This window comes from Xiphophorus couchianus, chromosome 19 (genome assembly GCF_001444195.1).
Source record: "Xiphophorus couchianus chromosome 19, X_couchianus-1.0, whole genome shotgun sequence".
In the NCBI taxonomy this organism is placed as follows: Eukaryota; Metazoa; Chordata; class Actinopteri; order Cyprinodontiformes; family Poeciliidae; genus Xiphophorus; species Xiphophorus couchianus.
In genome coordinates, this window is record NC_040246.1 from 1,583,006 (window position 1) to 1,609,337 (window position 26,332).

The 26,332-nt window shown below is 40.5% G+C and overlaps 2 protein-coding genes across 17 annotated transcripts; both read right to left on the reverse strand.

Moving 5' to 3' along the window:
* Positions 1 to 521: 521 nt before the first annotated feature.
* On the reverse strand, positions 522 to 17,442 carry jade1 (jade family PHD finger 1). 14 transcript variants are annotated; one of them, XM_028001165.1, is made up of 13 exons: positions 15,393 to 15,409; positions 15,245 to 15,301; positions 14,252 to 14,334; positions 12,764 to 12,901; positions 12,337 to 12,404; positions 9,410 to 9,567; positions 8,219 to 8,403; positions 6,687 to 6,898; positions 5,845 to 6,012; positions 5,592 to 5,708; positions 4,200 to 4,679; positions 2,580 to 2,697; positions 522 to 2,412 (listed from the first exon to the last, which is right to left on the reverse strand). In XM_028001165.1, exons 2-13 carry the CDS (start codon positions 15,280 to 15,282, stop codon positions 1,361 to 1,363), a joined length of 2,817 nt encoding a protein of 938 aa, XP_027856966.1. In that variant the 5' UTR covers positions 15,283 to 15,301; positions 15,393 to 15,409; the 3' UTR covers positions 522 to 1,360. The 14 variants fall into 14 exon arrangements, with proteins under 14 accessions (XP_027856966.1, XP_027856965.1, XP_027856972.1 ...); XM_028001164.1 differs by lacking the exons at positions 15,245 to 15,301; positions 15,393 to 15,409 and adding an exon at positions 17,289 to 17,442; XM_028001171.1 differs by lacking the exons at positions 15,245 to 15,301; positions 15,393 to 15,409 and adding an exon at positions 17,269 to 17,405.
* An 825-nt stretch (positions 17,443 to 18,267) lies between these two features.
* On the reverse strand, positions 18,268 to 25,761 carry asmt2 (acetylserotonin O-methyltransferase 2). 3 transcript variants are annotated; one of them, XM_028001181.1, is made up of 9 exons: positions 25,422 to 25,752; positions 25,191 to 25,278; positions 23,149 to 23,323; positions 21,967 to 22,096; positions 20,952 to 21,020; positions 20,755 to 20,873; positions 20,527 to 20,664; positions 19,545 to 19,667; positions 18,985 to 19,196 (listed from the first exon to the last, which is right to left on the reverse strand). In XM_028001181.1, the coding sequence occupies exons 2-9, from the start codon at positions 25,269 to 25,271 to the stop codon at positions 18,985 to 18,987; spliced, it is 1,047 nt and encodes a 348-aa protein (XP_027856982.1). In that variant the 5' UTR covers positions 25,272 to 25,278; positions 25,422 to 25,752. The 3 variants fall into 3 exon arrangements, with proteins under 3 accessions (XP_027856980.1, XP_027856981.1, XP_027856982.1); XM_028001179.1 differs by having other exon boundaries at positions 18,268 to 19,196; positions 20,527 to 20,873; positions 25,422 to 25,761; XM_028001180.1 differs by lacking the exon at positions 25,422 to 25,752 and having other exon boundaries at positions 18,268 to 19,196; positions 20,527 to 20,873; positions 25,171 to 25,279.
* Positions 25,762 to 26,332: the final 571 nt, after the last annotated feature.

Sequence of the window (26,332 nt, forward strand, 5' to 3'; positions counted from 1 at the left end):
ATTTAATCTTAGCACACTGAAGTCCCAGCCCTAAAATAAATAGTTATGGGTGCACCGATTGCACATTACTGATCTTTTAAAAAGCCTAACCTTCCGATTCCCATTTTGGCCAATACCCATTTAATTTTTTTTTTTTTGGTAGGATAAGGTAATTTTATTTATATAGCACATTTTCAGCAACAAGGCATTTCAAAGGTCCTTACATGAATTAGAATTTTTTTTTTTTAAAAGTCCTCCACAATTATAAACTAATTGGAGTTTCTCCAGATTTTCAGAGCTGTATAAAAATAAATGACCTGATGGGCCAGTCTGTCAGTCCAACTCTCACCAGAGAGCAAATGAGGACAGTGGTTGATTTTCAGACCTTAGATAAGATTGGTTAAACTCAGCTTCGCATGTAAAAATAAACCGATCGAACTCCCAAAATTAAGGAAGTTTGCACCAAACAATCAGTGCACCACTACATGAAGTTGTCTCAAAGTTCTGATTACCATCTCAATCTTTAGACAGTCATCACACACGTTTTTTAAGAGTATTTTTTATTTTCTCTTCAAAACAAACCCCCTCACAAGAACTCCTTTTGCATAACAGTAGTACAGCAGCGGCCGAGGGTACAAAATGCTTCTGTCATTATTTTTCAGTGTAAAAATATCTCTTCTCGTGCCCCCCCCCACCTGTGCCATCCTCTCGTAGTGCAAACGCTTCAAAATAAAAGTTAGGCACATGATGGATACGATCGCAGTTCAATTACACTTAAGTGCTGATGACGTGTAAAACATCATTCTTTGATTTCCTCTGTAGGTTCCCAGTTCATGCGGCGTGACGCCTGCAGTCTGGCGAGACTAAATATTAAGAAAAAGGGGGCAGCTGGACTTCCTGGTTTTGGCTGTGAAGATTTGATGATTCCTGGTTAAAAGAAGGAAAAAAACTGAAGACCTACAGAGTTCTACTGGCTGACAGGATCAGGATTATATGTTGGAGCTGGACCGACAAGCGACTCAGTGGACTTCAATAATACTATGTTAAACACAAATGACATTGCAAGCTTATGGTCCCAAGCAACAATCACAACATCTTCCTAGTCGATGCGTTTGCTTGTATATATCTGAGCAAGCGATTTAAGTGGCAACTTGACAAGTTTCTACCTAAAAAAACAAAACAAAAATAAAAAATAAACTAACTAGCTCAAAATAAAGTCAAATATTTCCCAGTTTTACATTATTGTACAATTAAAAAATAAATATCAGCTCTGTCTATTTTTTTTCTTTTCCTCCCTCCATCTAGCCATTTTATGATTTCTAGACAAAATAAAGATACAAAAAGTGACTGTCATTCGTTTCTGATTAACTCATGCGCTCCATCAGGATGCCAGCACGCCGCGGCGGATAATGTCAGAGCCGTAGCGACGCCCCAGCGACGAGTCGCCCCTCAGCTCGTGGGAGTGGCAGCGCTTGAGGCAGGGCTCCAGCTCGCTGTCGGCCGCCTTGGAGTCGGAGCTGTAGCCGTCGGCCTCTGGGCCCGACCGGAGCCGTGTTCTGGGGTACGCCGACTCTGGCGCGTTGGTGAGCGGTCTGAGCAGCGGGTTGCTCGGCTCCAGCTCTTCCCGCTCCCTCAGCGTGGCGCTTGGAGGCTTGTCGGCCCGCTTCGGGATCCGGAACTTCCCCCAGCCTTTCAGGTGTCCGGATGCGGAGCCGTTAGGGGCGTGGGAGCTGCCGTTGGCGGGTTTTCTGAGCCAGCTGTTGGCTTTGGAGGCGTCTGAAACCGAGCTGGGTTTGAACTTAGTGTTGGGGGCCGCGTCCGGCGAAGCGCCGCTCCTTCTGGTCGTGGCGTCGTCAAATAAATACTCGTCGGAGTCAGAGTTCCTGATGTCGACCAGCCGGATGGAGACGGTTTTATCCAGATGCTTGGAGCTGAACTTGTTCTTCAGCTGGCAGGGGAAGCTCTCGGAAACGTCGTTCCTCCTCTTCCTCCCTCGTTCCTCCGGCTCTGGATCTTGCTTGTGGCTCCCCGGTACTTCATACTCTGGTCCCGGGGTTTCTCTTCTGGGGCCCTTCCTGCTCTCGGGCTTGTGCAACTTGACTGAGACGTCTTCCTGAAGTACTTTCTGGAGCTTTAGGAAAGGCTTCTCCTTGCTCACTTCAAGCTGGTGGACTTTGGCATCGCCTTTGGACTCTGTGGCCGCAGCCTCTTGGATTTGGGAGTTTTTGCCATCTTTAATGTCCAGCAGGCTGCACGCATTGTCCTTCTTGTGAACGCTTGGCGAGTCCAACAGGCTTTTCCTCCTTTCCTGCTTTAGCGAACTTCGCTTGCTCTTCAGACCAGAGTTACTCCAGGAGGAGCCGGACTGTCTGCCGTCAGAGGAGAAGGAACCCAGAGAGAAGAGCCTCTCCAGGTCCTTAGCAGAGGGCTCACCTGGAATACAGAACCATGCCCAGCTTCAGTGTGACTGTCAGCTTTTATTAGTTAAATATTGTTTAGTTTTAGCTCAGTGGGAAGCACACAAACTGAATTCCACACATGTCCAGCTGACCAGCAGTCCTCTGTGCAGACTCTTGTGGATTGGGTTGGAGAGGACTCACCGTTGAGCAGCTCATGGTCCAGCAGGCGGACCTGCTGCTGGAATATCTGCTCCTGGACTTTACACAGTGAGCGCTTCATCTTCTCCCTCCGGGTCACCATGTAGGTCAGGTTACGCACCTGCAGGGGGAGCAGCAACAGTCAGCGTTTCCACAGCACACACTCCCTCTTCTGAACGGACAGTACGGTCAGGTTAACACACTGTTAAAGCTGCAGGACTTGGCTTTTATTAAAAAAAAAAAAAATTGTTTTTTTTGTTGTTGTTTTTACACATTTGTTTAAAAAAACGTCTAGCCAGTCCCAGTGCTACTATTGCCATCTGTAGAAATGAATGGCTCTGGACAAAAAAAAACCCCAACCAATCAGAGCAAGGAGGAAGGTCTTAGCGCTGTCAATCAAGATTATGTACAAGCTTTTCACACAAAAATGCTAAGGTGAATTAGCATGGCCACAGATGGTAGCAGATAAACAGTTTTCCTGGAACGGTTAGTTGCTTTTCTCACATCAGAACATTTAGCAAAGCGTACACAGGCATGATTGACAGCGTTAAGACCTGCCTTTAATCATCCTTTGAGATCCCTGACTTGTTTTCTATCAGAAATTATGTCCTTGGTTGAATCAAAATAATGTTAAACCCAACATGAGCTTTTAGAGTTTATAGACCCTGGTCCGTGTGGACCAAGATGGATTTGGCAATTTCCAAGTTAATAAAGATACTAATGCTAACCATACTGATATAAGATGTTAGAGACTCCAACTCACACTGTGTAACATCGCCCCTGTTCCCACTATAAATTACACTGGTCAACAGCCAAAACATTGTCAGCGATTTTTCATCTGTGTTAGGGTCATGTTGATGAGCTGAATCCAAAAATCTCATTGGTTTTGCTCAATCAGGTCAACTTTCTGAATTATGGAGCAACATGAGCATCAAAATGCAGGACTTGTTCTGACATCTGGATCAATGAGTGACGAGCAGGAGGAGAGATTCCATCAGGACAGAAAAGAGACGGAGAATTTTACACAACGAAGACATAATGTTCAATTTACAGGTACTTACCCTTAGTGTTTATTATTCAATTTATAGAAATCCAAGTTTGTAGCATTTAATTAATGCACTCTGTTAGAAAACAATTTTTTTTTTTGTCCTAAAACCGTTTTTTGGATGAGAAATATTAACGAAAACGAACTGATAATGTCACAAACATTTTATTTAGTCAGAAGATCAGATTGCTCTAAATGCATTTAGAATAAAAACCTGACCTGATTGAGAAAAATGGATGTCATTTTTGGATCCTGCAGTGCAAAAATAGCAATTCAGTTGAAAAAACAGACAAATTCCAAAAGAAACATTGTGAATGCTGAAATCTGACTGCTTCCTGTCTGGTGTAAATATTCTGCCAAGCAGAAAAGCAAAGCAGTTTTTCTTCTCTCTCTTCCTGCTCTGGTGCTGCTGTCCCTCTTCAATCTAGTTTAGAACTCACAAGGAACACGTTGTGCTGAAAAGCTTGATTTATTCTGATTTATTTTCAGATGTTTCGGTGATACTTCCTCCTGTTCATAACCCCGCCCCTGCTGCCGGCCGCCCTGTGAGTCTTCGTCAGGGGCAAGCGGAGACCTACCCTCTCCAGGTCCTGCCTGAGGTGTGTGAAGAGCTGCAGGCGCCGCAGCAGCACCTCCTGCTCCCGCCGGGCCAGGCTCTCCTCCTCGTCCTTCTTGGGGGTGAGCAGCTGCTGGTTGAAGTTGGCTTTGCGTTTCAGCTTCCAGTACTGGTAGACAAAGTCCACCACCTCCGGCGCCACCTTCAGGCTGTTGGCCACCTCCTCCACGTCCACGAACTGGTAGAACTCCTCCTCCATCTCCTGCAGCTTCAGCTTGCGGAGGTTGACCCTCTTCTCCTGGTCGCTGTTCGCCCGGCCCTTGCGGTCCCGCGCGCCCTCCCTGCCCTCGTCCTCCGCCGGGTCGCCCTGGAAACCGGAGTGCTTGGGGCAGTACGACTTGAACTTCACCTCGTCGTCCTCCGTGAGGATGGTGTTCATTTCCAGGTTGGCGTGGAGGCCGCAGGTCACGTGGAAGGCGGTCCTGCAGTTTTTTGCGGAGCACTGGAGAGCAAATGACAACGAAACGGATTGATGCCGGAAAACTGCATTCATTCTGCATTAAAACCATTTGCTCACTAGATAGATTGAATATCAAACAGATTCAAAACAGTAAAGCATTTCAAGGTAGGGCTGAAACGATTAATCGGATGAATCGTGATTAATCGTTATTGAAATAATTGTCAACTGATTTAGGAATTGATAGTTAACTGGAGCACACAGACTCAAAAGAAAGGCTATTTGCTGAAAGAACAACACAGTCAGAGCAGCAACTAATCTAAAACTCTACAATAAATAAATAAATGTACATACATATATATATATATATACACACTTTGCACTTAAAATAAAAACACTTGTCTGTATATATTTTCTACACAGAAGTCCTTTTAGCTTCATCTGGTTCAAATACAAAATCTCGCACTAAGATTCTTTTGCTATTCGGTTATTAATCGGTTAATCCAAAAAATAATTCATAGATCAGCTACACACTGTACTGATTTTATGTCAAGCAGAAAAGCCAGAGGTGTTTTTTGCAGCTGCAGATGATCAAGAGTTTGCTAAAAAAAAAAAAAAAAAGCAATTTTAGACAACAGAATGTGTTTATTTTCTTACTTAAAAACCTAATTTGTTTATTCCGATCCTTAAAGAATTTCTAATATTGTATAAAAAAAATGCTTAACTGAAAAATCTGCAGAACGGCGCAATGTTTTTGTTCGATTAATCGTCAGAATAATCGACAAAATAGTCGATTACTAAAATAATCGTCCCTTTAGTTCTTGTCATTTTGATGATCACGGTTCACACATAACGAGTACGCAAAATTCAGTTTATGAGAAAATAAGAATATTACATAGTATGAATAAAAACGGCGGCCAGGCTGGCTGGGTCCGTGTTGGGGAAGGAGAGGCCTACCTGGATGCAGGCTCCGGTCTTCTCCTTACACAGGCAGCAGATCAGAGCCCATCTGTTGCTGGGAATGTGGGACACATTGGTGATCGGCTCCATCTTCTCTGGATTCCCAATGCTCACCTGGAACACACAGATACACACAACCACACAAGTGTATGCGAATTAAAAAAAAAAAGGTACTAATTACAAAAAAAAAAAAAAAAAAAAAGACAGCCCAAAAGATGAACAGAATGAGTCGAACTGGCGGAGCTTTCACCTCTGGGATCCACAAAGCACAGCTGACATGAACCCACTTGGTTCCGCTGCGGGTCGGCTTCATGGCTCCGCCCTTCTTAGGACACACCTGGCACTTTGGGAGGATGCCGAGCGCACAGATCCGACACAGCCAGCTGCCTTTTGGGACTTTCTGGATGCCGTAGCACGCCTGGTCAGAAACACCAAACGGAAAACAGGGAGGAACTCAGAACACGCGCATGATTAAATCAAAATAAGAGGCAGAAGATTTGACTTTATTGTAATGTTCACCAAAACTGAAATAAAAGCTCCTCTGTGTGATTAAATAACTTCTCTAATGTTGCTAAAAATGTGAAGCTTTGACCACAAATTCCTTTAGTACTGAGGTCGTGTTTCAGATTCTGCTTTCTTTTCTAAACATGCCAAACATATCCAGATTTCTTGGGAACATAAAAAGCCTGTTAACAAATAAATGTACCAACATTTAAATACATCCAGACATAAAGCCAAACTAGAGGCGTGACGTTTCCTGTTTCATCCACGCCGTTGTTTTTTATTTTTAAGCAGTTATGAGGAATGATGGCAGGTCGTTGCTAGGTAACCACAGAGTGAGGTAGCTGACCTTGCTTAGCTGGCCTAGAGATCGAGAGGCCAAAGCCTTTCCTCTGCCTACGTGTCCCAGAATGCTGTGCGATACTGGATCCAGAGTTCAGTGACTATTCTATATATTGATTATTCTATCAGATGTATTATCTATTGATATTGATCATGTGTCTATTACAATATATATTATTAATTGTCCAGCCCCAATATAAACCTTGAGGTTGGACTCTGCTTTCAGTGGTTCCAGTGTTGACCTCTGACCTGGTGAACGCAGATGTTACACTTGTCGCAGAACACCATCTCGTTGTTGTCCTCTCCGTCCGGCGACTGACAAACGTCACACACCACGTCCTCGTCGTACTCGATGCCCAGCCCCTCCTCCGTCTCCATGGCGTGGGTCATGTTCTCGTGGCAGCAGTGCTCAAACTCCTCCATGACTCTCTCCATGGTGTTCTCGTCCAGCGGCGGCATGGCTGCAAACAGCGCCACACGCTGGTGATAATCGGCTACTCCTCGTCGTGTGTGCATCTTGGTTTTTATTGGATGTCACGAGAGAAACGGAAACCCATCTAACAGATGGTGAGTTTCCAGCTGACGGACGGGAACAAGGTTCACCATCCATTATTGGAAAGCCTGGACTATAAACAAACCATTATCAGCCATTCTGCGATAACCTAAGATATGTATATTCACAAAAGTCATAAAAGTGCTGCGTGTGCATACGTTCATGTTTGTTTCTCGGTCATTTATCGACTTTGCCAAAAAGTCTGTAGCCGAAGAAAACTATATTTAAATCGGAGCATAAAATTGATCCTTTCTGTGGAAACGTTCAGATGTTCTCACAGCAGTAAAACAAAATGCAAATATAATAAGTTATTTTAGAATGCAAAAAAAAAAAAGAAAAAGTGAGCAGCTGCAGAGCAGGATCCACACGATACTGAAATTTGCTACCAATATCGAAACTAATAACACCCAACGCCGTTTTTGATGCGGTGGAGACATTTTTTTTTGAAGGAACAGGATTCTTTATATTTTGAGCAAAAATATGATTAATTATGTAATATGACAACATTTTCAGTTGGTTATTTAGAGCAAAACCAATAAGTAGGGATCAAGTCAACCCTTGTTTGGAAAAATATGCTTTAAAGATATGTTGAAAAACGGTCAACAAGACAACACTTAATAAAAATATTAATATCATTTATGGAAGTGTGTGTTTTTGATCCATGCCTGCAGTGATTTTTATTATAACTACTTATCTTCAGCATGTTTTTCCATTAGTTAATTTACTATTTTTATTTGTAATTTTACTCATAAGGGACAAATAAAAACTCAATGCAGGCTAAAATGTATTGTTTTCAATCAGACACGGATGTGGCGCAGTGAAAACCAGGGTTATTTTTTCAGCTGCATCAGCCTTCAGTATCTTTACAAATAGACTGAGACGTAATGGAGGTTTATTTTGCTGTTGATTGACATTTTCCTGTGATAATCGGTGCGGCAGCAGAGCGCAGCGCTGCGTGGTTCAGGACTTCACCGAGGGGAAGCGCATCTCGACAGGGGAGCTCAGACTGTCTCTGAAGCTAATGTTTAACTAGATGGCGATTGCTGACGTCATGTGGGAGGTTTTGCATCTGTAGCATCTGCTACAGATGAGTCAGCTTTACTGTTTGCTCAAATGTGAATCGGTCAGTTGGATCGGTTTCGGGCATCTTTGAGTAACTTTTTTTTTTGGTTTTTCATATTATTGATCATACAGATTTCTGGACTGTTCTGTGGCGTCCGCAGCTCACCCATCTGTGCAAACTCCTCGTTGGTGATTTGCAGCCAGGCCACGTCTTCTTCGTTCAGGTCGTAGCGGCACATCCCCTCCGCCAGCGTCCGGATGTCCACGTAGCCCAGCGCCTCCGTGCCCGACGTTCGGATCAGCTTCTTGGGCCTGATGAACATCACCTCCTTCCCCTTCTCCGCCAGAACTCTGAGCAACAAACAACAAGTTATCTACCAAAACGGAAAAGTGTGGAAAAACTATGTGCACGCACGACATAGTAAATGTTAAACAAAATTAAAAAAAAAAAAAAACAGTTTTCTAATTCAAATTTGCTGAAAACACAATGAGATGAAAGTAGAGTGAGCTTAAAACTAAAATCTGTTATTTTTTTATGTCAACTGATGTTTTTGTTTTTCTTTGCTTGTTTTCTTGTCTAAAAACAAGAAATCATAAATGACAGTAAATATTATCCAATAATTGCTTTCATTTCAGTTATCCTTTCAGTGAGTTGTGTGGCGGAGTATTAGCGCCAAGCTACAAGAAACTTTGCTCAATTTCAAGAATATAGTGATTAAAAAAAAAAACTTTTCAAAATTTCAAGAGAAAGCTATTTTAATGAGAAGCGTTTGGACAGTTATCAGGATCTGATGCTGCCAACTCAGTTTGTGCTTCTTTGAAATAGACTCAGTTGTTGACAAAATAGTTTTTAAAGTTCTGCTACTCATAATAATCGGATGCTGATGTGTTAAAAGATGAAGTATTTCTGTTGATTATTATCTGTAAAACTTATACAAAAGTATAAGATGCTCAACATTCCTCATTTTAGTTGTTTGTTACTTTTCTCGTTGTAGTTCTCAGAAAATTACTGCTCCGTTCTCCTAATGTTATGATTTTATTCTCGTAATTAAAAAAAGTAAAACTCTTCACCTGGCCCAACACTGAGTTACAGAGCTGGCCTGAACTCAAAGTCCAAATAACCAGAAGCTGTAAAACACGCTTGTCAAACAAGATGGCCGCCCTGGCCGTGCTGACATCACTTTTAAATATAGAAACCCAAGGAGAGCATAAGTAGGTGGAATAAAAAAAATCTAGATTTTCCTAAAATGAAATCTTCAAAAACCAAAACTTTGGTAAACTGCTAAAATCGATTGATCGTCCAGCCATCGATGGAAGATGACAGATAAACAGAGACTCCCATCAGCAGTTTGCCTACCTGGTCACAGGCTGGGGAATGGACTGGGGGCTGACCGGGACCTGGACACCCTTCTCCCACTCCTGCCTCCACGGATCAGCCAAGACATAGTAATCCTCTGGATTCAGCTGGTACGAGTCATGTAATTTCATGGCTGTGATGAAGTCTGTCCTAAAAACCTGCCAGAGAGAAGGAGAGTTACCTCCTTGCATTTTAAAAAACAGTTTTATCCAGCCCTGGTTTCCTCCTATAGACACATTACAACATGACTTCACGCCTGCCAGATCTCAAAAAGCAGATCACCGTCAATGATTACCGTTGGTTATGTTGTCAACATTACGCGGTGAATCTTAAATGTATGCGTGATGGATAAAAGAAAAAATGTTCTCTGGAGGCATCACAGTTCATTGGTCCGGAAAAAGTTTTAATAAAATTAAAAGTAGGTCAGTCATGCTAGCTTGACTTTGACAATCTTAACATGAAGATGAGCTGCAGAATTCAGTGTGTTTTGGTACAGTTAAAGAAGAAAGAAAAAAGGCATACTCTCTGACAGATCATCGGTAGAGCAGATGTTTAAATTAGCTAATTAACCGCCACTGTATTCAGACAATTACTTATTAATATTCGCAAAATAAACATCAAGCCTGAAAACATGAAACTGAAACACACTGAGTGTTATTTGTGTGGGAAATGTTTGCACGATTTTTTCGTGTTGAATCCTGATGGAACTGATCTGTCAGCCAACTGAGCTGTTGACAGTCAGTTTCTATGGAAATGCATCTGTGTGTAGAATACAAGTTGCTCAGTTGTTGTTCTCTGGTTTTTCTGAGTTATTTTCAATTTGTGGTGGCGCACTGCACTAAATTAATAACATCTAAATGTCCAGGTTTCATTTTGTTAATAGAATTGTTCTACCGCAGCCGGAAAATAAATGAATAGTCTTTTTGCCCTCCAGCATTGTGCGCATGCATAAAATTTCCAGATGTAAACAATAACATGCAACGTGTCTATAGTCCTCTGAGGTGTGACTAGGTGAGCTGATTATAGTATTTAAAACTTGTTTATGTCTCCCAGTACCACTCTGAGCAAACCTAAAGCCTTAAAACGGTTCAAAACTAAAGCCAAAGTGTTTGAATCCTGCGCTTTGTGGATTAACCAACCAGAACGCTGCAATGGGAGGAGCTATTGCTGTGCTTTAATCCAATTGGCTGTGGCTTGCAGGGAACTAACACTACAGACTGTAGAGCAGATAACAGGAGAAATGTTTCCATGAGCGGGACTCTTCATCTGCAGTGAGTCCTGGTGTGGAGCACAACAGAATCTCATTTTACTGATGTTTCAATAAATGGCATTATCAACCGCTCCCATTTTGTTGAGTTACAACCACATATGTGTGGATTATTTTGGACCTTATGATAGAATTACAGTAATAAGTTATTCAAGTGGTTTTTTTTTTACTAGTATAGGTCAGCAGATCAGCCAGGTTATAAAATGTATATTGGTGCCTTTCACTGCATTGTGTCTGTCTACAGCAGCTCTGTCTGGTAGCTATTTGTTCATTCTGCTTGCTAAATACTTTGAAGCTCAGTCACGTTGGCTTTAGAGAATCTAGAGTGAATTTTTTAAAGCGTTAACAATGACTCAATAGGATATAAGTCATATGATTATGTGTCATTCTAACAGTGTATTGCAGGGGTTCCCAAACTTTTCCATGCTATCCATGCTAACAGCATTAGCTTTTGGGCGGAGCATTTATTGTATTGTTTATCAATTATTGTGATAAATTTCTCATGTTAAGAATTTTCATTTATTGTTGTCTTGATAAATTCCAATTAATGATTAAAAAAAACGAGTGTAACCAGAAGTGTTACTTTTCGCTATTTTCTCTGTTTGTTCTATGAAACCTTTTAAAAAAACATTATTCAATTTAATAACATGATTTTTAAAAAGTTTACTGTGATACAAATAACACTGTTTTTAATTAAAAGGCGTCCTAAAGAAGCCTGATTTAAATGGGAAAGTTTTCCAAGAGCAGTATTTATGTTTGTAACGCTATGCAGTCACAGGCATACAGTTACCTAAAAAAAAAGAAGTAAGAAATAGTTTATCATTAATTTTATTATCATTATCATTTATCACAAAAGGCACTGTGATAAGTCCATGTCGCCCACCTCCAGTGGGGAACCTCTTTGAAAACAGACAATGCTAGACAATATGTAAAGAAACATCAACTTTTTAGAATGGCTTTTTCCTCACTTTTATTCAGCATTCAGTAATTATTAATGAATAGTGTATGTTCTGATTTTAGCTGGCTATGAGTTTGTAGATATTTTTGCAGCAGAGTCCTCCGCAGCAGTCTGTTTGTCAGAAACCTGTTCATTTTGTGGTTGAAAAGCGAAGCAGCTTGATGAATCTGACTGATCAGAAAGATGAGCATGTCAAATAACATTTATAATCAGGATTTAAAAATAGATTATATTTTATCATAACAAATGACTGTTTTTAAAATTATTATTTTTTCTGACATTTCTTTCTCATCTTTCCTCCAGCTTTCTGAATCCTCCCTGCTGGAAGTTTGAAAAGCCCTGCTCTATTTTAAACCACGCTCCAGATGCATCTTCTCATCGACTCCTAGCAGCTTCCTGTGTAGCATGATGCTGTCACTACCATTTGTCACTCTGTGGATGGTGCGTTCAGGGGGGATAAGCAGTCCAAGTGTTGGTGCATTTAATTTCTATTTTGCTTTCGTCTGAGCAAAACAACTTCTTCCACGTTTGTTGTGCAAACACGACTTCAACAATGGTTTCTTTGGAAAGATTTTTCCACTTTTTCTGTAGATTTCAAGCGCTTATGCATTACTTTTGTTGGTTTATTCCATAAAATACAATGAAATGTATGTGTGTGAAAAGGCCCTATTGGTTTGCTGTAATATGACCAAGCCGTCTTACCTCTGAGGGTTTCTGCCCGGTTCCCCTCCGGTGCTGCGATGAGTGCTGAGACCAGCAGGTAGAATTACCTGAAACATAACAAGGGTTTATGGGTTGGAGGTTTTTCTGCTTGGAAAGCATCTGGATTTCCTTCAGGACGGATCGAAGACGAGCCTTAGCGTCTGTTTGAGCAGCCAAAACACTTCAACTGATATCTCTGTTGTCAATTTGATCTTAACAACACTGTCTGAACTTAAAAGACGTGAGAGCAAAGAAAGCACTCTGATCGGTTGCAAACTCTTTCAAATTATTCTGTATTCTCTGAAAACAGAGGCAAATTGGATGCCCTAACACAGCTAACAACAGAATACTAATAGAAAAAAGAAATCACAAGTTGTTGTTGAACTAATTCACTGAGGTCCTACTGGAGCCTGCCTGCCTGCCTGACCTGCCAGGATGTCTTTAAAGGTCCAAACACGTGTCCTGTTCCTAGTCTGTCTCCTGCGTCTCACGCGGACGTTGTCCCTTCGCTTTGTTTTTACCCGTGTCCGTTTCTTGCCCCTCTTTCTCTTTCTTTTCCTACATCCTGAATACGGAGTACAGACTTACTCTGACAGAAACATGCAAACCAGTAAAGTGGGTCCAAGAGCAACAATGTAAAGGATACTTGCGCCATTTCTGAAAGCTTAAGGAGAGGAAAACATGCACCAGCTGACAAATTCGGAATTACTGCAGCTCTTATGTGACTGTGGGTTCAGTAGAAATGTGTGTGTTCATATGATGAGGCATGAGAGCAATTCGGCATAATGGATTTGTGTGTGTGTGTGTAAATACCAGTTTCACATCGTTTACATAGAACACCCACAGGTGCTAAAATTATATAATCAATTATTTTATGGTTGTAACATTACATAGAAACGCATATGGAAGATGAGAGAACATGCATTAATCAATTAATTTCATGATGAATTAAAATGAGCTACATAATTTCCATCCTGATGATGAATATTTTTCGAAGGGCAATTATGTTTAATAGCCTATTTTATTTAAGGTTTCGGTTGTGTGTGGTTTTTAGTTCCTTTTTATTATTGTGCTTTATTTTTGTATGTTTAAAATGTCTTCTAGTTCTTTAATAAATGAAAGTTTATCAATCTTTGAGAGAGCAAACGTACATCATTATATCACTATGTTACTCAAAACAACAATATTATTGCTTGTCGGAATAATTTCTGGAACAATTTATCGTCCAGCTAAATTTTTTTTATTGTCACCGGCCTGGATAATAGTCACAGTTTCGTGGACTAATATTTCAGCTAAAGAAAACTGAAAACCAAAGATGAAGCTGCACTTTAAATAGTGAGACAAATTTAAACTCAGCATCAGCTAAAACATTAAGTACGGTTAAAATATTTATTTTTCTTTTGTATATTTACAAAATTGTGGAAGGGTAAAAAAAAAAAAACAACAGTAAGTTTTCTAACTATTTAAAGCTCTGCTTAAAAGCAAAACACTATAAAACATAAACCGCCTTATAAGTTAGTCATGGAGAACGTAAGATCATTTTCATTGTGATAGCAGAAATGTATTTCATGCAAAAGAAAAGCTAATTAAACCAGGAATAAATTAGCAAACATTCTGATTGAGCACATAATTAAATGTAACGCAACGCCTAATATTCTAATGCCTTAAACTGAGATTGATAAGAGGTAAAGTTTTAAAGATTTTTAAGACTCCAATTCTTGCTATGTAAGTGCTTTACTGTTGTAAACATGCTATTTTCACTTACAGGAGAAGGAATAACTGCAAAGTACTAAATAAAATATATATATATTTGCACAAAGGTACTTTTGAGTGAACAGCTGACACTGATGTGCAAGAGACAGCAGAACTGTTAGCAGCTCTGTTCAGGTGATTCAGAGGAGGCAGGTTTGCTTACTTCCATTATCCGAGTCATCGCTGCTGCTGGGGTGTCTGCTTCTCTTCATGGTCTTCTGTCTGTGGAGCTCCGGCATCAGGACTCTGCACACAAAACCCACCACGTCAAGCTACAACAACCACACAGAGGACACCAAACAACACTTTCAAAATCTGAAAAGACAAAAACCTGAAAAATAAAATAAATATTTAAATTAAACACTTAAGGAACAAATATTAGCAATGCAAAAGGGACCTGCGGACTGTTAGTACGCAATCGGTCAACTAGGCTCCACGTCTACGTTGGTTTTCAATGGATAGTAAGTGAGATTACGCAACATTGCAAGGCATCAAAATGTCAACAACAGGATGCTTCCAGAAGCCTCGCAGAGGAGTCCCAGCAGCGCTAACGCCACCCCTCGGTACACAATCACACTTCTACTTACTGAAGGTAGACATTTTAACATAGGAACGTAAAGTGGGGCGACACTGAAAACAAGCATCACATGTTTCCTTGGAGATTACACGGCGTCACGAATGTTTACACACCAAGGTAACTTTCCACACGTTTCCCCGCGCGACATAAACAGCGCAGCGCCGCACTGGCTTATGAACCCAACGTAACGTCACATAGTCGGTAAAAAAATAAAAAATCAGCATTGACTCATATGCCCCGAAAGGTGGAAAAATACCAGGGGGGTTGCCCAGCGAGGAAAGGTGCTAACCCTGAATTAGCATGCTCGGCTAGGACACCGAAGCTAGCTCCGGTTTGTGTTACGCCCCTTCGTCCTGCGCGCAGGCAGCACAACCGACGCTGAAGTTGGCCTCCGATTCGGAGACTCTGGTCTTCCCTGACGGGTCTAAACCGCTTCATTTAAAACCTCTAGATTAGAATCTGATTCGATACAGTTCAGAGTCTAAAACACCTAGGATGGTCAAACGTGGACTATCATTACATGACCTAAAAATACAATTTGTGAAATCTGAAAACAGAGAGTCCATCTCAGATACGAACCGCCTGAGGAGATTCTCCCTGCCCACAGCCATCACCATCTGTATCTCTTTGAAGAACCTTGAATTAATTTGAGTTACAACAACAATTAGTTTCCCTCTGGGATCAATGAAATATTTTTGAATTCGCAGTGAAAAACTACACTACTTACAAACACCAAACCGGAGCAGAATTATTCTAAATTCTGCCACTCTCCATAAAATACAGCTTGTCATCTTTCAAACCTTCATTTAATGTGCAAAATTTAAAAAAGGCTCTTGTCGTTTGTTTGTTTGCTTGCCTGAGAACACATCGAGACGGCTTCATCTGAATTACACTGTTTACATTATAGACATGCTAACATATAATCTGCAACAAACTCGGATTAGAAATAAATAATCCACAAAATTTACAGATTCAATAAAATGTTTTGGGAAATTTATAAAGTCACATTTTAATTTGTCGAAATGTAAAAAATTTTAATAGGCGTTTTTCTGTGGTTTCACAGGCTCATCAGTAACACTATGCTATTAATTACTCTATAAAAATTAAGGAAAAGATCAAATACAATTTTTGCGCAACCTTTATTTACAAAATGGAACCCTAACAAAAGTTTTTCAATATTTTAACCACCTTAAATTGGGTCCTGCTTAAAATTCAATTAATAATAATTAATTCTATAAAGTAGTGGCTGTGATTTGTGTTTTTCTTATTCACTTTGGGTAAACAGAAAAGGTGTGATTTTAAGACATCTCAGCTCAGCCATTGACTAACATTGAAACCAACAATGTTTTATAGCATCTGTCATTACCAACATTGGGATAGAATAACTATCCAATACATTTTTAATCTTTGCAAGGACTGCTCTTAAGTTGCTTTTATATTAACAGCATTTCATATTTTTACAATTTATAGCATTTTATATTTTATTGTTATTTTATCTACAACTACTACTCAGTGGTAGTTGTCATCGTGTCTTGTCTCTATGCTGTAACTGCGAAGTAATTTCCCTGCTGGGATGAATAAAGTACTTCTACTCTATTCTAAGAGAAAATAGAAACAAACAGCACTCCAACATGACTAATTCCTTGTTTTCACAAATTGAATAAAGGTTATACGAGTTTGAACATTAACTATTCGGAGTATTTCAGGATAAACCCATCAGAATAATCCTTTAGTAAAGTGCGGCGTATGAAGATGCGAGTCGGAGGCTAGCTTCAGTACTGTGATGGTGCCAACGTAACTGGCAGCTACATGTAGTAAACATCTGCGTCCTACTCGGTATAACTTCATCTGGCTTGAACATTTGTGAACATTAATACTATTATTGGGGTTACTTTTACGCCATCCACATTTGTTAGTTCTAAACGGAAAATAAATACTGTCGAATACCAGCTTGGTTGCTTTTTCCTACACCGTTATGCAACCTAAGGGCCCACCCACACCCGGTGCATCAAGTGGAAATATCTTTAGGCTTACTGTGTTGTTCTAATTAAGTGCATACACAGCGAGTTAAACTGTGTCACTATCTACATACGACATACAACAAACCACTTCTAATTACGAACGTTTTCGAGAGTGAAAACAAAATTCATTTGGTGCTGCGTGTTAGCAACCGAAGCTAGCTAGCTAGCTAGCAGGAGGCTAACAAACGTCAGTTCCAACGCTGTTAGCAGCAAGCCACTGCCACTAGCATAGCTTCCACGGTGCCCCTCATTAAAAAACAGAAACAGCCTCCTATCCGTCAAAGGTTAGGGGTCAAACTTGCACTCAAACATGTTTCTCTGAAGTTAAAATGTGCATATGAATTATGGGTATTCGTTAAAGTAAAGCCAGGGTTTCGTTATTTGTGTGGTTATAAAAGCGGGTTACAGTAAGGTGTGTTTATCGAAGATGAACTGGCTGAGGTTAATCTTTGGCGCCATTTTAAATGACGACGTCGCGTTTTCCTAGCGGACTGCTCATGCGACCATAACAGAAATACAAACTCTGCTAAATGCCCCGATATAAACATGTTTAACAATTGCACGCAGGTTGATATAGTTTACCAAAATAGCACGGTACGTACAGAACACGTCCGAGGGATGCAAGCCGGCGTTTGAGTTTGATGTGAAGCGCAGTTTTTGCCTTGAGTTCCGCTTGACCCGCATTCCACATACACAAACACAGAGCAGCGGCGCCCGGGGAGGAGGTTACCCGGCACGGGCTGCAGGAGCGCATGTTCACCGCAAGATGGCAGCAGAATCCCTTGAACCACTCTCAAGTTATCCATCAGATTTGAGGATTAACTCTGGTACTCAACTCCTTCAATTTTAACCCCCGATTCGCTATGTGCCACAATTAAGAGTGGGTACACTTAATTTGAGCATTATTCTTTTATATGTGTGTATGACACTTATTTTTGCGGAGCGCAGATCTGTCCTTATATGGCTAGCATCTCAATTAAAGGGAGAGACCACAAATCAAAAACACAACAACCTCTCACACCGCCGTATGTACAGCCAGAATAACAGAACAGATGTTATTTTTAGTTCACACGATTGAAGATTTTCAGCACATTTCCAGAACTAGAAGTAATTCATAAGATAAGATAAATCTTTATTGTCATTGTCACAAGGACAACGAAATTCAAAGGGTGCCATCAGTCGGTGCACATGCCCAAAAACAAAAAATAACTGTCTCACAATTCACACACAACGCAAGAATCAACAAACAACTGGCAAAAAAATAAATAAATAAAAATTTTCAAATGATTTCATGGTGAACTATGAACATGGACTGGTTCATTTCAAGCTGGTTGAACTGAACTAATAAGTTATTGTTAAAGATGAACTGGCAAAACAGGGAAGAATTTACTAATTTCACTACAGAAATTTCATACGACAGCTATAAGCTGTGAAATGAGATCCATTACTGATTCAAATAATTAGACAAAATTATAAGCACATAAATTACTAAACTAAGAAGAAATTGAAAATAAAACAATGTTTTTGAGTACCATAATCTAGAAAACTAAGAGAATACATAGAGTCGGTCACCACAAAAAAAAGTGTTAATGCTTTTTTTTTTTTTTTTAAATTAAACCAAAATTATAAAGGGAAATTTACAATGTTTATCACAGCTTTCTTTCATTTCTAGAGGAGCATCTGGAGGACACAGAAACAGTCTTGGAGTACAATATGCTGATGTAGGAAGGACGATATTTGTGACCCATCTGTTGATTTTTCTAATACAGACTCGAACCATTGATACACAAACAGAATTCACCTCCACTCCTGAAATGTTTTATAACCTTCTTTTCAACATGAATTATTTTGAAGCCGAGACGCTGTAAACAGTCTTTAAATGTAGGTAAGTTTGTTCGGTTATATAAGGATTTGCACCAAGTTTTACAAAGTAGCACCAGGATGAAGGGACCAAACAGCTGAGCAGAACCATAAAAGCACCTCCAAGAGGCTGGTAAACAGTGTCACAGTGATGAATAATCGGAAATTATTTTCTGAACAAACAATCGACTATATGAGGAACTTGATTAATGTGCAAGTTAAGAAGGAGCCAGGCAGCATCACAGTGAACAGGAAGTGGATCACAGAATGTGAGAAGGTTGAACTATGACCCAAATCCAAGAGCTGGGTAAACAAGATTTCTTTTGACAAAGGTTCAAGTTTTACGTTTATGTCTCCTAATCCCCAACACAACAACTCATTATTTTAAATCAGTGCTCTCATCATTTCCCTGTCGGGACGCACAGAGTGTTTCCGTGCTCATCTGACGGCCAAGATGGCATCGTAAGACTTCCCGGTCCGGCAGACCTGGACGTTGCGGAAGCCCGACTTGTTGAGCATGTGAGTGTATTCGGACGGGGTGCGCTCCCTGCCCTGCGTCTGCACCAGCATGTTGAGGGAGAAGATCTGCGCCATGATGGGCCCTCGTCTGTTTTCAAACAGCAGCGCCTCCACCAGCAGGACGCCCCCACCTGGCGGGAGGACGACAAAACGCACTGAGCTGACCACAGCTGTTCCTTTGAATTGACACCAGATTTATATAACTCGTGTTATTGTTATGGTGAACCGATTGCAGTTTTCTGGCCGATCATCGATCTTTAAAAGCCCTGATCTGCCGACTCCGATTCAAGCAGATATCAATCTTTTTTTATCTGAAAAGTTGCTAAATATAGCACTAAAGTTTCTAAATTGGCAACATTGTTACCCACACATGTGCAACAGTGTCAAATATCAACCGATCTCCTAAAATTAAAAAAAATCAGAGACGACTTATCGGCCAGCCAAAGTATCGGGATGCCCTTGGTTACGGAGGAACTCACCCGGCTTACAAGTCTCATAGATCTTCTTCAGCAGCGCCAGGCACTTCTCTTCAGGCCAGTCATGAATGACTCTGGCCAACACATACAAGTCTGCACTGGGAATTTCACCGCTGAAGAAATCTCCTGCATGCAGAGGAGGGAACAGATCAAAGCAGAAGGAATTTATTAGTTCTTATTTTCTCTTCTCTTTCTTCTTTACTATTTCTTGTACAGTTACACAAAATGTATTCTGTCTCCAAATTACTTCATATTTCTGACTGAACATACTATAAAAAAAAACCCATCCAAAATAATGTGAATATTGTAACACATTGAATGTGTTGCACATTTTTCCACAGATTTTCTGCCAGTTTGTGTTGCTCAGGTGTTTTTCCAGCCTTAACAAAAGAGAAAAAGACGACAAAGATGGAGGCCGCATCTTCTAGAATATCCTCAGCTTCACCAGGTAACAGTAATAAGTTCAGTTGCTGTAATACAATTATTAAAGTTTATTTAATCTTGAGTTAAAAACAGTGACTGTTTTCTTTTGCTGTGACACAGCAGTGCAGTGAAGCATATCTTTGCCATTAAAGTAAGCAGAAGTTAGCTAGCTAGTGAAGCTGTGTTTAGCTTTGGATAGAAAATCCATCCTAGCTAGCTAGCTAACGTTTAACTAGCTAGGATGGATCTAGAATTTTCCAAACTGGTGTTTGGATTGGTGTGGCGTTTACTTTAGCTGTCTTTCTCAATTTCAGAATCCATTTTATAAAGTGCTATTTTAAATATTATTTAGCTTCCAAGATGTTTTTGTCTACCACAAATTCCTATTCATGTCTTGGGAAACTTTTATTTAAATTTATTGCTTATGTTGCGATATTATATGTTTTGTAAAAGAAATATATATATATATATAGTAAATAAAAAAGAAAAAGAAAACTGAACACTTCAAACCAGAGAGTGTTAAAGTAGGAGGAGTTCAATAATGATCAATATTCTGGTTTACCTGATTGAAATGTAACGCCACTGTCCTCCTGTTTGAAATGTTTCTGAGCCGCTTCCACCACCTCCGGCAGGTCAAACACGGTGACGGACGAGGCGGGGTACGCTCTCGCCATTTCATTGGCCAGAGCACCAGTGCAACCTGGGAGTTTTTGAAGACACAGCACAGATTTTTTACAGCCACCGACAACGCAGCAGCGGGCGGCGAGAGTGGACGGTCGCGGGTCCTCACCTCCCAGATCGACGACCTTCTGGAAGCGGGAGAGGTCGAACGCCGTCACAACGTCGTGTCCGTCCAGAACCCAGTGACAGCTCACGATCCCCATGAATTTCAGCATCTCCTCCTCGGACCTGGGGAGGGGGTCATTCTACCGTTACCAACAAACTGGAGATGAACCAGTGAAGCACTTTAATCAGATGAGCACCAACCTGTAAATAGCTTGGAAAAAGTGGGCAGATGGAAGACCGAAGGTCTTTTCGTACTGGTTCCTCCCCTCCCTGCAGGACATGAAGCTTGACTGTGTTTCGTTCTCCCTGACTCGTAAAAGTATTCACACCCCATGAACTTTTTCACATTTTGTCACACCACAAGCACATGCTTTAATTTAAACCCAATGCTTTCCAAAATAAAGGTTGGGAACCCAGTGGGGGTCAAAACTCAACAAGTGTGGGCTCTTCTTCGATTTGCTTTTTGCAACTAAATAAAATATATTGTCAAGTAGATTTAGCATTAAACATTGGATACAAATATATAAAATAATAGATTACACATGACTTTTTTTGGTTTTTGATCTTGTTTTATCATGTTATCTATGAAATCAGTTGCCCTAGATTTTTGTTTTATTAAATAACCAATTTGTCATCATAACAAATTTTACTGGACAATATATTTTCCTTTCAATTATTGCGATAGGCAATAATATTATTTTGACACCACTTTCAAGTAATATTTCGATAATGCCATATTATTGTAAGTTTGCCCTTTCAAAGAGCAATACATTTTAATTTTGTTAAAAAAAACTAAAACAAAAACAGCAATGGAGCTGGAAGATATTTTAAACATCCAAAAATAATGAACAGCAAAAAAAAAACAATAAATAAAACAGAAATATAAAACATACATACACAAATGAAACTATAAATACAATGGATTACAATGGATGTCCCTGTAAACAAAATTGCTCTTAAAAAAAAAAATCATCAGAATGGAAATGATCAAGGTCATTTTAATGTATCGTGCGCAACACTTTTCAGATTTTTATTTGTGGGTTTCCTTTCATTTCATTCATCTAACATCCATTTAAACCAGAATAAAGTTTGTGGCCGAGCCGAGACAAAATGCATGAAACTGCATGCGACAGGAATGCTTCTGCAAGGACCTGCCTGGTTTTCCCTTCTCCTGCTCTCACAGATAGTTGATGTGACGTAGCAGCGGCCCACTGACCTGATGGCGTCCGCCAGGTTGTTCCACAGCGGGTAGACGGTTTGGGAGCGGTAGATGATCATGTCGTGAAGAGATTTGGCGCTGCCTTTGGCCAGGTAAAGGTTAGCCACGTCTGTGCTGCTGTACAGAGCTGGGTCAACACACAAAGTCACATGGAAAGGTCCGGGCCTGCTGCCGAACAGAACCGAACTCAGACGGAGAGTGAAGCTAAAGCTCGCCATGTTTAAATCAGGCTAAATTTTCGTTTTTCACTTGGAGAATGAAACCATAATATTAGGAGAAATAAGAATCATTGTATAAACTAGAATAAAGTTATAATAAGATGAAAATGAGGACATAATATTACCAGAATAAAGTTATAATATTACTTATTAGAAGCATGAAGTAATAATTTTATAAGAATTTCTCCAGAATAACAAATTAAATGAGGAATGTTGAGCATCTTGTGAAGTTTTACTTTGGTTTGGGTTTTACAGATAAGGAAATATGTCATCTTTTAACATATCGGCATCAAATTATTATCAGTGGCAGGACTTTGAAACGATTAAGCAAATGACTGTCTATTTTAGAGAAAGAATTATCCAAGCCTTCCTTCATTAAAGCAACTTTTTTTTCTCTCAATTACGCGACTTTCTTCCCGTAATATTGCATCTTTATTCTGCTAATGTTGTGATTTATTGTCAGAATATATATTTTTTTTTTACCCCTCCAGGAGGTCTTTTGTGAGCTCTAGTGTCCCTTATATGACAGTAGGCTGACAGGAAACGGGGAAGGAGAGGGGGGAAGACATGCAGCAAATATCGTCGGGTCCGGAAGTCGAACCCGTGATGGCCGCATCGAGGACTCAAGGCCTCCAAATACGGGTCGCGCTAACCGCTACGCCACCACACGCCCTTGTCAGAATATTTTAAGTTTATTCTCATCATTTCAAAGAAAAACAAAAACATCTCTTAATCTGACCCTAAAACTCCGACGTAGATCAGGTATCCATTAGGACCTGATATTTGCCTGTTTTTAAGTCTCATCTTACGCACTTTTGTTGACTAAGGCAACAGAGTTACGATCATCTTCAAAACAGATGAAGAAACTGTTCAGTAAGAAACAGCAACAACAGCTCTAACAATAACAACAGGGAGATTAAAATAAAAGTTATCGGTTATCGGAGGTCTTCCCGTTCCTCACCCGTCCCGTCAGCCCTCTCCACCTCCAGGATCTCGATGCCCACCAGGGCGTCCAGCAGCCGCTCCATCCCGTCCACGCTGGTGCCCAGTTCCTGCGCCACGTGTTGAGCACTCAGGGCGTCCTGGGACTTCAGCAGGAGGTCGAAGACGCCGAGCTCGCAGGCCGAGAATATCATCTGAGGACACAGACGTAGAGTTCACATCACCTTTTTGTTTCTTCATCGTACAGAGCTGCTGTGTGTTCAGGAACACAGCCAAGTATTTACCTTTCCTCTCAGCCAGTTACGCTTACCGAAAACACTCGATCCCGAAAAAGTAATGAGGGATTTAATCGTAGAGTTCTATTTATGGCGTCCTTCAGATTCAGTCTTTGCTCGTTCATAGAAGTGTTTTTTTTTAAACAGTAGTTTTCAGACCTGGTGGAACTGAGTCACACAGCAAAGTGGATCAAAAACATCAGATAAAAAAAAGTTATCCAATAGAAGTAAAACTCCTAAGCAGTGCCACAGATGGGACATTATGACTTAAAGACATCAGCAATATCACTACTAAAATGGGTAGAGGTTTAGCAACGTTGTGGGGAAAATAGTTGATGACTTTCCATTAAAGATGGATTAAAAATACTCACTACTTGTGTTTTTCAGAAATATTGCTTATAAAAGAACACCTGCAATATTATTTCTAAATATAAATCAGGGTTTCTGTTTGTGTGTTATAAGCCTGGAGGGAAACCAGGCTTTACTTGCCCCCCCCACCACCACCAGGCTAAGTGTCGTTTGTTTATTTTACATAGAGGTTTTTTTATACACCAATAGCAGTGACGGTGAGGATGAATTGAGCAAGTTTGTAGCTGAAGCAGTGAAATGGGTGCTAAAGGCAGGGGGTGCACCAATTGCACCGTCCCTGCGCCTGCCCGTTAGCCTCACATGCTGTCATTTCTACATGATATTTCCTCCAAATTTTTGTCACTGGAGGTAGGGGGGGGGGCGCTGTTGGGCAGTCCACCAGCAGCCCACCATGTTTTTGTGTAAAAAATAAATAAATAAAAAAGTTATTTGACAACTTCTCGCTACAGAGCAAATTCAGGTAGTCCTTCCTCATTGGCAATGAATGCAAATGATTCGGTCCAAGAATCGTAGAATCTCTCCTCAGCTATTTTTCTCTTTTGCTCTCCATGGCCCACCAAACACCCGTCGATTCATTTACAGCAGCCGCCTGCCTGGCGCCCCACCCAGCTGAAAGAAACGTGTCACAGGCTTTGACTCAAATCTTCGTTGACAGAAATGTTGAAATTTAATATTTATTCTACACATTTTTATAGCACTGGAAAACATTAAGAATGATTGTGTCATGTTTGTCCTCCTACAGAAACCATATTAAAATAAAACATATATTTCCCACCGCTACCTTTTCCCAGTTTTAAACATTTTTGAAAAACCTCCAGAGAGCCACTAGGGCAGCGCTGAAGAGCCGCGGGTTGCCGACCCCCGGGTTAGGGTCATTGACCAGTCAGTAGACCCGTTTGCGAACAAACTTTAACATCCTGGCCAGAGGAAGTTACAGCATCCCTCCAATCAGGATGCAGCTCCCCCAAAGATGCTGCCCTGGGCAGTTGCCCATATCAGAAACTGCCACTGATCCTGGCTAATGTTTCCCTTTTTTTTCCCTCCAAATGTAGCAATGAGATCACCCCACAGCACATGACTCCAAAATGAACATGTTTGCCCCTAAAAGGAGCTTGGAAACTGCTATGTGACTTTTTTTCTTTTTTCTTTTTTAAAAAAAACAACTTTTTATGGCTTCTTCCTCACTGAGTGGCTGTTTAGTCCAATCATGCAGAGCGTTTCTCTGAAGATACTGGAACCTTTACCAGCGTCGGGTGCCATATGCCTGGTCTTTATTAATGCAACTTTCAGGTTCTTTATGTTAATATTTCCCCAGTGGAATAAAAACGTCAAACATCATGCACTGTAAATAAAGTGTCTGAAAATGTCTGAGTGCTCTGATTGCAGCACATGTTTACCCATCACGCTGTGATTTCACCTTTGACACTCTGAAGCCGTTGAAATACTCCAGAAGTTTAAATGGGTAGTCCAGTTCACTCTGAGAGAGATGTTCTGCCATTGCTGCCCTGATGAAGGAGACACACAAAGACTGTCTGTCTACCCGGAGGAAAGCAGGAGAGACAAAAACAAAAAAAAAACACACACACACACACACACACACATATACACACAAAACAAACCACCCCAATCATTATTGTTTAGAACTTACCAAGAAAATTTCCCAGGCTATTTCGAGGGGGGAAAATTGTAGCCGCTGTTATCCTAGAATAATATCAAGTCGCGTAGTTTGGCTGAAAGCGGGCAAGATGCCGGAGCTGGTGCAGCAGCCGGGAGGAAACAGGTGGCGAGTAAATGATTAGAGGTGGAGGAGAGTCACTCCTGCTCCGGAGCCTCCTGAAAGTTACCCAGAAAGCCCCGTTGGCTTCATATGGCGGTGATGGTCGACGTGCTTTGGTCCGAAGTCGAACACAGACTCCCATAGTCAGTGCAGTGCCGTGTTTAACCGCAGCAGAGGGGAGGGCGCTGTGGAGCTGTGGTTGGTGATTAAGCTACGACCTCTCAGAACGACTTCTTTTCGTCAAGTACTGAGAAAGGACGAGTCAGTGTATGGAATTCCCAACGAGCCAAATAAATAAGTAACTAAATTAATAATATTTACATACAAAATAAAGGTTAAATTTAAACTGCAAACAGATAATTAAAAAAAAAAATATATATATATATATATATATATATATATATAATATTCACAATTTCTAGAATTGTACTATCTACCCTCACAAAAAATAAAAATGTTGCTGATGCTTTTAAAAAGCCTGAAACAATTTTTGGAAACACCTAGTAATTTTCTCCTTTTTTCCCCAATATGATAATAAATACAGTCTTTTTCTACCTAGAATTAGAAAAAAATACATTAAAAATAGAAGCATTAATATTTCATATTTTCCTTAAACTTTTAGTATTATACTTATACACATTATTTTCCATTTCTTTAGCTACAAATTCAATCTATTTGGTTTCACAACCCTCCTCTAGGAGTTGTGGGATTAGGTGAAAGCTTAGAAAGATTCTGTTGTGGAGATTCTTCAGAATTTAGCTCAACTCGTTCTGCAGGAAAAT